Source organism: Oryza brachyantha, chromosome 3 (genome assembly GCF_000231095.2).
Source record: "Oryza brachyantha chromosome 3, ObraRS2, whole genome shotgun sequence".
Taxonomy (NCBI): domain Eukaryota; kingdom Viridiplantae; phylum Streptophyta; class Magnoliopsida; order Poales; family Poaceae; genus Oryza; species Oryza brachyantha.
In genome coordinates, this window is record NC_023165.2 from 13,398,518 (window position 1) to 13,410,569 (window position 12,052).

General features: G+C 44.2%; 3 protein-coding genes across 3 annotated transcripts; all 3 read left to right on the forward strand.

The window, feature by feature from the left end:
* The first annotated feature begins 210 nt into the window (after positions 1-210).
* On the forward strand, positions 211-636 carry LOC102704045. Its single transcript, XM_006651402.2, has one exon. The coding sequence runs from the start codon at positions 211-213 to the stop codon at positions 634-636; it is 426 nt and encodes a 141-aa protein (XP_006651465.2).
* A 9,095-nt stretch (positions 637-9,731) lies between these two features.
* LOC102704324 lies at positions 9,732-10,157 on the forward strand. Its single transcript, XM_006651403.2, has one exon. It carries the CDS (start codon positions 9,732-9,734, stop codon positions 10,155-10,157), a length of 426 nt encoding a protein of 141 aa, XP_006651466.2.
* Positions 10,158-11,626: 1,469 nt separating this feature from the next.
* On the forward strand, positions 11,627-12,052 carry LOC107303765. Its single transcript, XM_015834438.1, has one exon. It carries the CDS (start codon positions 11,627-11,629, stop codon positions 12,050-12,052), a length of 426 nt encoding a protein of 141 aa, XP_015689924.1.

Below are 12,052 nucleotides of genomic sequence, written 5' to 3' on the forward strand. Positions count from 1 at the left end.
AAGTTAATTCTGCATATACTGCGCAGAAAATAAATGCAATAAAATGGTGATGAATTGATCTGTTGGAATATGATCGGCCGGCTATATATACGTGAGTCATTGGGTCCCCTAACATAACATATACCATCCCATCAGCTAGTACATACACCAACAAACACTCCGGCGAGCCTGCAGTAGATCGACACAGTACAACAAGATCAGAGCAAAGCCATGGCCGCCGCGCAGCATCTCCTCGCCGCCGTGATCGCTGTGGCGGCCATCGTCCACGCCGCCTCCGCGACGACGGTGTACGACGTCCTGAGGCAGAACAACCTGCCGCAGGGGCTGGTCCCACAGGGGGTGCAGTCGTACACGCTGCAACCGAATGGCCACCTTGAGGCGATGCTTCCTGCCCTCTGCGACTTCTCCGTCACCGTCGCCGGCAAGCAGTTCAAGTTCCGGTTCGCGACCAGCTTCGGCGGGACCGTCCAAGCAGGGTCAATCCATGATGTTTTCGGCGTGAGTTTCCAGGCGGAGTATGCATGGATCGGTATAAGGCAGGTCGACCGCAACGGCGACCAGCTCATCTTCCAGGCCCAGAACATCAAGCAGTCTTTCCCCATCTCCGGCTTCGCCGCCAGCCCTAGATGCAGCTGATATATATAGATGTAGTCAATAATGCAATTCACCCACGATCTTTTCCGATTCGATCCCGTGGTTATATATATTTGACAACAATTTGATTTTATGCGCTTACTCCTTTTTTTGGTTGAATTAACCTTTGCTTACGCTCTTTAATTGATCGCTTAATTAGCGCACTGATTAGTACCTTTCACTGTGCCGAGCTTAAAAGGATGTACAACGGCGATTATTAATTTACTCTTGATTGCCATGCAGCTCCTCGGCCGAAGAAAAACCTAATAACGATAACGTAAGTTTAGTTTTCTGAAATGTTACTTCTGACATCAATATCAACATAAATATTAACGTGATCATGATCGATTTGATTAGTAATTATAACGCCCTCTATATCTAGTACTATTATAAAAACGAATAATGTTTTACCATATAGCTAGCGTGAGGATTGAGATCATGTTATTTGGGCTCAAGTTTAGTATGAGTTCTGTCCGTCGCGCAGTGGAAAAAGAACTGAGAATGCAGGTGAAAATTGTTTTTGCCAGCCAGGTCAACCGCGATTAGCAGCATCGCCCCAGCTTTGCGAAAGAATTTAAATAATTATTAAAATTTAGGTTTTAATCCTAAATTTATAATATTGTGTGTTATAATTTTTTTAATTATCAAATATATCAGATAGTATATTATAAATTTAACACCATGATTTTATCACCTAAATAAATTCTTAAATTAAATCATCATTATTGTGATTTTAGGAGAGATTATTTTGGTTGTCGTACAGAGTTGACGAGCAAAAATATTTGTATGTATAAATATTTTTATTTATGTTTAAAGTTTGTGAATGGAAATATTTTAGCTGTGTTTAAAGCTTATGAATACCTATGCATAAAGTTTATGATGAGAAATATTTTATCTGTATGTATATATAGTTTATGTATAGTTGTGGAAACAGATTATTATTGGAAAAACTTTATTTATGTAATAGAAATATTTTTTTAATTTTGAAATTTTACCAATGGAAATTTTTTTAAGTTCACTTTTGTTTGAAAAAAACTTAATCTAAGAAAAATTTAAAAAAGTTTTGATATTAAATACAATAAATTAAAATTTTCTTTTTCTCGAAAATTATACAACACAGTGGAGAGGTTTTTCTATATTTCGTGGGGCAAGTTAGTGGAACATCAAATTACATCGTTAAAATAATCACATAAAAATTGCGTGGATAAGTTTTTGAACTAGCTCTCGCAGGCACTCACACGACTATTATCATGACGTGTTGAAGTAGTCATGCACCTTTGACACACGTGGCACCCAAATAGAATCTGTAAACTCAGAATGAAATTTTTCTTTATTTACTTTTTGGAAAAAGCACGGATTACTCCCTGAATTATCGCGATTGGCCGAATTACCCCATTAAACATGAAAATCAGTCATTGTCTACCTGAACTTTTAATATTGGGCAAATTATCCCCCTTCACTCAATCTAAAGCGGTTTTGTCACACGTGGCGTACACGTGTCAATCTAATCACTATTTTTTAATATGGTGGGGCCCACCTGTCGTAGCCTTAAGCTCTCTTTCTCTCGGGCTGAAGGGCGAACAGTGGCGAGGGCGGCGAGCGCTCGCCGCACACTCCGGGCGGGCGAGGGCAGAGGCCGTGCGGGCGGGCGAGAGCGGAGGCCGTGCGGACGGTGCTGAGAATGGTGGCGGTGCACGGGAAAGGGAGCAGCCGCCGCAGTGCTAGCGTGTCCGAGCTCTGCACTGCTACCAACGGAGCCAGCTGTGCTCGTCGACCTGCCGCAGTGGCCCGCCATCTACCCTCGCGCAGTGACGTGTCAACGGACGGTGGGAAAGGAGGTCGCCGACGCCGCCGCTACAACCCGAGCTGCTAAGCTCGTTGACACGATGCCGTCGCCCACCACCCGGCCCCACTTGGCGAACCTCCACCTTGCCCGCTCGCCCGCCGCTATCGCCCCCGTTCGCTCTCCAGCCGGAGAAAGAGAGTTTAGGGTTATGACAGGTGGGCCCCACCATTAAAAAATAAAATGTTGACTAGACTATCACTTATGACAAAATCATTTTGGATTGGGTCAAGCGGTGTAATTTGCCTAGTATGGAAAGTTCAGGGTAAATTTTATTGGTTTTCCAGTTTAGGGGGTAATTCGACCGACCGCGATAATTCAGTGGGCTACTTCGTACTTTTTCCTTGTCGTTTTCAACAAGTTCATCTAGAAAAACAGTTACCAGTAAATCTAATATCGCAATAACGTTAGGATTGCGTTTGTTTGTTTTTAAAAAACAAACCAAACAAATGTTTCACCTGAGTAGAATATGAAATTCATGTGTAATTTGGATTTGAATCCACCGTCCTATAATTATAGGATAAATAAGGTTTGCACGGGGGAGAAGAAAGGCTTGCACAGGGGGAAACAAATAGAGGAAATGTGAAACGGAAGATAACGAAGAAAAGAAGGAGAAAAGAAAGAAATGGAAGACATGAAGGGAAAAGGATAAAAGAATAGAGAAAATATGGAGTAAGGAAAAATTTAAAAGGTTCTTAATAGCAGATAAGGACAATTTACTATTATATAATCATCGTGATATAACGTACATTTCATGATATAACGGACATTTCCCAAATCAATTGTATAGTGACTAAAATTTATTATTTTTGACTCAACGCATAATTTTTTTCAAAACTTATTTTAGTTGACACAATTGTAATTAACTTGACCCGATGCAATGCACTGGCATATTTTTTCTAGTTTGATATAAACCCAATAAATCATTTCTTCCAAATAACTTCTTTTGAGAGTTCTTTCTGTTTTTTCTGACAAAGTATTTCAATTTATTTCAGAACCATATCTTATTTTACCTTCTGTTTTTATCAAATTTCTTTAAAAAAGTACAGGAAAATTAAATGGCCATCTATATATAGACGAAAACACAAGAATGGCATAGCATGTTTATGTAAAATGAAAACTTGCAAATTGAGAGACGAGCTCAATTTGCAGAAAATGTAGTTTTTTTTTAATCCATGTATTACAAATGTTGCAGCGGTTAGTTGTAGGAGAAAGTACATAAAGGAGTTTTTTCTGTCCCTGCACCCATAGAGAATAAAAACGTATCGCACCTCGCAAAAAAAAAAGAAAAACAAAAAAAAACGCCGTACAAAAAAAAGCACGCACACAAGAAAATTGACCCAGTAACCTAAACGCAGAATGTATTATGAATTATTTTGAGTGATCTCATTCAACCAGATGCAAAGGAGGTTACCATGAGAAGAGCATGATTCACATGTTTTAGCTCGAGGAGAAATGTGTGTTTCTCCCTCCGAAGGACGTCTCTTTGGAATGAGTATGCAAACATCATACTTCCACGGTTCACACCGTATCTCCATGTATATAATGAATTGATGATGAATAAGAAGATCGATCCCATTCCTTTTCCTCTGTTGTACTTTCTCATCTAAACACGTTATCGACACTTCACTCTTCCAACGGACGTCTCTCTGAAATGAGTATGCAAACGTCGTACTCTCACGGTTCACACTGTATCCCCTGTATATAATGAATTGATGATGAATGAGAAGATCGACCTTATTCATTTTCCTCTATTGTACTTTCTCATCTCAATACGTTATCAGCACTTCGCTCTTCCCCACCAATCAAACCATCAATCACAACAAGGACACAAAGAGGAAGAGAAGAGAAACAAAAGATGTCTCATGATATCACTCCGATTGGAGAGGAATTATGCCTTGTGGACAGCGGAACCACAAATTCTATACTTAGGAAGATGTTAACGCCAGATTTTGGCAAATAGTCATTATGGATTGAAACACGGTTGAAGACCGAATCGGATAAGAAGGCTCGAATTGACTGGAGACAGGGAACTGGCAGTGATGTGGTTGCAGCTGATAGAGTCCAGATCGGACAAGGATGGGAGTCCGATTGGGCCCAAGGCTTGGAGACAGGTTCGGTATTTAACTGTGAGTCCGTGTAGATTAATTAGGATTTATCTTAAAGTTTGTTTAGAATTCTGTTATTTAATTAGTGTCCGGACAATGTAAAGTTAGTTAGTAGCGGATTCTTATCCGGTTAGTTATTTAGCGGGGCTATAAATATAGTTGCCCGGGATCCTTGTAAATTATTTCTAGATCAATCTAACTTGGCGCATCGCCTGAAATCTTCGACTTGCTTGAGCTTTCAGCGCGGGGTTTGTGTCACGCCCAGAAATTCCTCATACGAATTTCTGAACTTAATTGTGTATTAAAATCCCTGTCCAGGACCAGCTAGAGTACAAAAAAGACAATGTTGATTACATAACCATCGTTCTTAGAAACAACTGAAAATAACACTTATTCTAACAAAAATGCTGCAGAAAGAAAGGTAGACTAGCTCCAGCGGGTACGGCTCCAGTCCACAGGCAAAGCTTCGACGGCAGACCAGCTCACTCCTGAGAGTCACCTCCATCGGATTTCACTTCTAACTCTGGAGGGGGAAATTGGCAAGGCTGAGTACAATCCACCGTACTCAACAAGTAGCACGGAAAGGAGGGTAATAAATGCTGCATAAGTATCATCAAGGGCAGGCTAGGGTTAGTTGTAATAAAGCAGCATTTAAAATAAATAACAGAGATTAAACCGAATAAAGGTAATTAAATACATTAAAGGATAAGTAAATAACAGTTGTAAAATACCACAACACTGTCCAACATTACACCACGTTGCGACAGGCCCAACCACTACTCAACGTTGCACCACGTTGCAGTAGTCTCAAGTGAAAACTAGTTTACCCAAGTCATTAAAGGTTCACTAATCACAGTGAAGTTGGGAGTCCGTCCGTAACCGTGGGCATGTGGTTAGCACTTAATTACTTCCCGGCTTTCCCGTGAACCGGTCCTTAATTGCCATGGGTGCGACTCTCAAAACCATGCACCTACACACCCACGACCCACCATTATCAATATTTTAGTCGCCATTAACCCGAACCGGATAATGAATCGTCATACAACTATTATGAGCTAAAAATGATCCCATGAGCTACTTGATCTAAGCACGGCTAAGCATTAACCTAGGTCTAACTCTAGTCAAGTTACCCCTGGTCTAGCACGAATAAAGCCGGATAATCAACGGCATAATAAAAAGGATTACCCGAGAAATAAATACAGTAAATACTTTAATTAAAACAATACATATTTGAATAAATAAAGCGGGGGATTTGCAATAATAGGTTCAATATGATCAAAGATGAGTGCCACTTGCCTTGCTCTGGCCCCTGGGGTACTTCGGCGACGATCTCGAAGTAAACCGGCTCTTTGGTGGGGTCCGAATCTAAACGACAAAGCACAAAAATAAATAAAACAGGCACAAACTCTACTGAAACAGTAAAGAAAGTATTTTTAATGGATTCTTGACAATTTTATGAATTTAATAAAATTTGAATGGGCCTAAACGGAGACTAGATGAATTACTTATGAATTTTACAAGTTTTCTGGGTTTTTTTAACTAAACAGAAAAGTCCTAAATCAATTATTGAGCAATTAATAGGGCTGCTGATGTCAGCAAGGAAAGAGGGAGGAGGCGCTGACAGGTGGGGTCCCGCAGGCAGTGAGAGGGAGGAGTGAGGGGAGGATGACATTCGGGCCCGGGGAAGAGAGAGGAAAGGGACGGCGGCTGGCGACTAGCGGGTGGGCCCCGTTCGTCAGTGGCCCCGAACAGAGGAGGAGGGGAGAGCGCAGCAGGGAGAGGAAGATGGCGGCGGCGGCGAGCGAGCGGCGACAGCGAGGACCGACGGCGCGAGGGTGACGACGGCGACGGCATCGGCCGACGACTGGGGGGCAACGACGGCGACGGCGGCGACCGGCGCAAGGCCACGGGCAGCAGCGCACGGTGTCGGGGCGACGCCGACGGCGCACGGGAGGTGGAGGTGGGCGCCGGCAGTGGCGGCACGGCGACCGTGTGACGACGGCGAGGCGAAGGTGATGGCGCCGGGGCGGTGCGTCAGTGGCAGCGAATGGCGCGCGCGTGCGACGGCGACACGTGTGCCGGCGGCGGCGAGCGAAGAGGGAAAAGGGAAAGGAGAAAGGAAGGAGGATGCTCACCGGCGGCGACGGAGGTGGCGGCGAGTCGGCGAGGAGGAGCCACGGGTGACGGCGAATGGAGCGGAGGCGACGATGGCCGAAGCGCGAACGGCGGCGTGCGGGCGACGAGGTCGGGCGCGACGGCGAAGAGGGCGAGAAGGCGACGAGGCGTTCGGGTGCCCCACCGGCGGCGGTGAAGATGGCGAAAAGCCGGCGAAGCCGAGGCGGAGGTGGTGACGCGGGTACGTGGCGACGTCCGACGGTCGATGGTGAGATCGGTCGACGGCGGCGAGGAAGCGGCGGTGCACGGGTGAGGAGAAAAGTGGCGGCGGGGCGGAGAGGTCAGGGTTTTTATAGGGTGACGGCGCCGGCTAGGGCGGGGCGGCGGTTGCAGAGTCCGTGTCGGCCACGACGCGGTCTCGGCGGCGGCAGTTGCGGCGGTCATTGCGGCGACGGCGCGGCGTCCGGCTTGGATGCGGCGGGGAGGTGGCGCGGACTTCGGCGCGGGCGCGGGCGAGCTGGCCGAGCGGGCGCGGAAGCTAGGCCAAGGCGGCCCGGCCGGGAGGAGGGGAGGGCGTGCGGGGAGGTGGGCTGGCTCGGCTGGGTCAGCCCGGGAATGAGGAGAGGAAAAAGAAAAAGGAAAGAGAAAAGAAAGAGGAGGCAAATTGGACTTCGGCCCAATTTAGGAAGGAATGGAAAAAGATTGAAAAAAGGAGGAAAAAAGAAACGCTCCACTTTTGCCGAGTTTTAAATTAATTTGTTTGGCCAAATTTTATACTTCTTCAATTTGTGTTTAAATCCAGTTAATCGATTTGCGAACCTCGATTTAATTAAATTAATTTCTTTAGATTGATTTTTCATGAGTTAATTAAGCCAATTATTATTTACAAATTTTTTTACGAATTTAGGCTTGGGATAAAACTCCGGGTGTGACAGTTTGTCAGCTTCGCAATGTAAGTTCTAGTTTATCAAAACCCGTCGATCAACTAAGACAGAACTGTCTCGGTTAAATCCGATCTTCTGCTTGGTTGATCGGCGGGCTGAGCTCTATTACTGTTTTGATCTGTCTTAGCTTAAGATAGTAATAACGCTCGTTCAAGTCCCTACGAATTCTTCTTTTCAATCTGGTAACGTGGTTCTAGTTGGCCTAGTTCCATCTCGGTTTAGTCCGATCAATCTGGTTTACTGCATCCGCGTTGTTGGAATTGGATTGGGGATTCGTAGAGGCTTATCGCTGGAGTTTTAGCCAGCATTATCTTGACTAATTCACTGATTCGTTGGTTAAACTCACTGATCTTCATGTTTTGGTTATATTATGCGAGACTGCGTACTGTCTCGGTTAGGTCTGATCTATGTACGTTGGTATAATCTGTCCATAGAAGCATGTCCGATCGGCTGAGTTTAATGGATTAATTGATAGATTACGTTGTTTTGCTATCTCGTTGTGCGCATGCTATAATATTCGTCTGATATTATGCATGGTTATGCTTAGATCTATACTGTCTCGATTAGGTTCGATCTTCTAGATCTGGATCGGGCACGTGTGTCATTGGTTGTTATTGTGTCATGCTAATAATTAGTATAGCATTCTAGTTCACATGTAATTACAAGCTTAGTCTTGTGTTGGCTGCTAGCCTTATTTGCGATAAGTCTTGTCATGGTCCGATCGGCTGATTAATCTTAAGGCTGTCTCGGTTCGGTCCGATATTTTAAGATTAACTGATCGATTAGGCTATTCAGTATTTATCTTACTTCTGGCTTAGCCGATTGGGCTTATTTGCAATTGCTATCATAAAATTCCTGTAAAGCAGATTGTCTAGTCTATCGGCTAGGGTCTTGGGGCGGTTTCGGCTACTCAGCCGATGGCGGCTTCAGGGTTAACTGTTTTCTATGTTATATCTTGTCAGTTACAGGATCAAACTGACTGGCACGGCCAGTATTTCTAAAAATTAGGTCCTGCACTAGAATGATATAAGATTGATTTCCAGACCTACGTGTGTGACCGTTGATTGTTATTTTTAACGTCAACAGAAGATCAAATACTTCCAAACTCTTAAAAAGAGAAGGGAAAGTTTTGACAATCGCTAGACGTGATACTGTAATAGTTGGTGCTGGACGAGGAATTATTACACTCCTAATGGGCACACAAATCACAATCGAGGATGTTTAATTATATCCTGATTCAACCCATACCCTATTAAGTTATAGAGATATTCGTCAAAATAGGTTACACATTGAAACCCATATGGATAATCGAGAAGAATTTCTTCTCTTAACCAGACAAAATGGATATGGCAAACGTAGTTGCGAAAAAATTTTATCCCGATGTACTATACATACATTAAGCATATTTCACATGTTGCGTATAAAGTAATTTTTAAAATGTCAATGTATTCCACACTTGGCATGATCCACTTGGGCACCCGGGTGATTTGTTCTATGTCTGGAGAAATCTCTGTTGATATTAATTTTTCTAGGTATCTGCAGCTCTGACCGAGTGCCCCCGCAACTGTGCGCTTCTTGTCCGGGGGGGCTCTATCCCACCGCTACAGACGGGATGCCTTCCATGTGCTACGGTCTGTTACTGTGTGTCCAGGAGAGCGCATGGTAATACCGTAATACACAAAATATACCGTGCGTTACATAAGGCCGCACAGTTCCTCTGGTGCATTCAGCAATATATGTGAATAATAACGGAAAACACGGATATTAATTGAAGAGGATACGATCGATGACCACGCATGTAATTGAGCAACATATGCCTTCCCATGCATGTCTGCGATGATTGAGTCAGGCCAGCTTGATGCATGGAAAGTAAATTCTGCGTATACTGCGCAGAAAATAAATGCAATAAAATGGTGATGAATTGATCTGTTGGAATCGGCCGGCTATATATATCTGGGTCGTTGGGTCCCCTAGCATAACATATAGCAGCAGCCCATCAGCTATAACGATACCCTAGCTAGTAGATCAACACACACTCCGGCCGGCCTGCAGTAGATCGACACAGTACAACAAGATCAGAGCAAAGCCATGGCCGCCGCGCAGCATCTCCTCGCCGCCGTGATCGCTGTGGCGGCCATCGTCCACGCCGCCTCCGCGACGACGGTGTACGACGTCCTGAGGCAGAACAACCTGCCGCAAGGGCTGGTCCCACAGGGGGTGCAGTCGTACACGCTGCAACCGAATGGCCACCTTGAGGCGACGCTTCCTGCCCTCTGCGACTTCTCCGTCACCGTCGCCGGCAAGCAGTTCAAGTTCCGGTTCGCGACCAGCTTCGGCGGGACCGTCCAGGCAGGGTCAATCCATGATGTTTACGGCGTGAGTTTCCAGGCGGAGTATGCGTGGATCGGCATAAGGCAGGTCGACCGCAACGGCGACCAGCTCATCTTCCAGGCCCAGAACATCAAGCAGGCCTTCCCTGTCTCTGGCTTTGCCGCCAGCCCTAGATGCTCTTGATCATCAAAGCCCTAGATAGATGTATTCAATAATTAATGCCATTCACCCACGATCTTCTCCGATTCGATCCCTTGGTTATATATACAATTTGATTTTATGCGCTTCCTATTTTTATTGTTTTGGTTTGTTCTGACACTCTTCAATTGCTCGCTTAAGTCGCGCACTGATTACTCGTTGCATTGTGCCTAGCTTAAGGATGCAGCATCTCGGCGGGAAAAAAACCCTACGTTTTTATGAAATGTTATTTTGGATGTCAGTAATCAACATAATTAAAATGTTATCATTATCGATTTGATTAGTAATTAGAACGCCCTCTATATTTGATATAAAACGCAATAAATCATTTCCTCCACATAACTTCTTTCAGATTTTTTTTACAGTTTGAGAATAATTCAATTTTTGTTGTGAAAACCATATCTTATTTTAATACCTTTTGTTTATCAAATTTCATGTATTACAAATGTTGCACCGGTTAGTTGTAGTACAAAATACAAAAGTAAGCGCGCGCACAGACACTCCTGTATTAGACGGAATAGCAGACCATATGCATATATATTTGGATCCAATGCTTTCCGGGCATATCTCTACTATCTATTATATATTATATATATATACAATAATAGAAAAAAAGGCTTCACGGCGGGCTAAAAACAAGAGAAAAAGGAAAAAAAAAGAAATCAATCGTACAGATTGCCTTATGTGATCGGCAAGTGAAGGAAATCGAGCTGGAATTCCTTTGGTACAAGGAAGGAAATCAAGCGCCTTGTTCCAGATGGAAAAAGGGTAACTATAGAAAAAACATCCGAATAGGCTCTCCCGGAACTCTACACGCACGACTTACTATAAAAAGAGAAAAATTGAAATCTCGATTAAAACTTTTAAAATAATGATATTGAGGGAAGAGTCCATCTATAAATACAATTTAAAACGATCTAAAATTTTGATTAAAAATAAGGAAAAATAAAGAGAAATTGTTAATATATAAATACAATTTAGAACTATCTATCAAGCAATTAAAGTAATAGAAAAATAAGCCTCTACGTTGTCTCTAGAGGCCTAGAAATTATAGGATGAATCAAAGAAAAATATGAGAAAAAAAGAAAAATAGGGCTAGAAATTATGGTATATATGTGTTCCTATGCATGTCTGCGATTATGGAGGTATTGATGCATGGAATGTAATTGAGCATGTAATTCGGCAATTATGTGTCCCATGCATGTCTGCCATGATGGAGCCACGCCTTGATGCAAGGAAAGTAAATTCTGCATATACTGCGCCGAAAATAAATGCAATAAAATGGTGATGAATTGATCTGTTGGAATCGGCCGGCTATATATACCTGGGTCATTGCCTCCCCTAACATAACATATACTAGCAGCTAGCCCATCAGCTATTACAATATACTAGCTATTACATCAAGTCAGCAACACGCATTCTGGTCTGGTCAACAACGAGATCAGAGCAACGCCATGGCCGCCGCGCAGCATCTCCTCGCCGCCGTGATCGCTGTGGCGGCCATCGTGTACGCCGCCTCGGCGACAACGGTCTACGACGTCCTGAAGCAGAACAACCTGCCGCAGGGGCTGGTCCCACAGGGGGTGCAGTCATACACGCTGCAACCAAATGGTCACCTTGAGGCGACGCTTCCTGCCCTCTGCGACTTCTCCGTCACCGTCGCCGGCAAGCAGTTCAAGTTCCGGTTCGCGACCAGCTTCGGCGGGACCGTCCAGGCAGGGTCAATCCATGATGTTTACGGCGTGAGTTTCCAGGCGGAGTATGCGTGGATCGGCATAAGGCAGGTCGACCGCAACGGCGACCAGCTCATCTTCCAGGCCCAGAACATCAAGCAGTCCTTCCCTGTCTCCGGCTTTGCGGCCAGCCCTAGATGCACCTGA

What these genes read in the sequence shown, in the direction of transcription:
- LOC102704324 (XM_006651403.2), top strand. Translation starts at nt 9,732, where the DNA reads ATGGCCGCCGCGCAGCATCTCCTCGCCGCCGTGATCGCTGTGGCGGCC.
- LOC102704045 (XM_006651402.2), top strand. Translation starts at nt 211, where the DNA reads ATGGCCGCCGCGCAGCATCTCCTCGCCGCCGTGATCGCTGTGGCGGCC.
- LOC107303765 (XM_015834438.1), top strand. Translation starts at nt 11,627, where the DNA reads ATGGCCGCCGCGCAGCATCTCCTCGCCGCCGTGATCGCTGTGGCGGCC.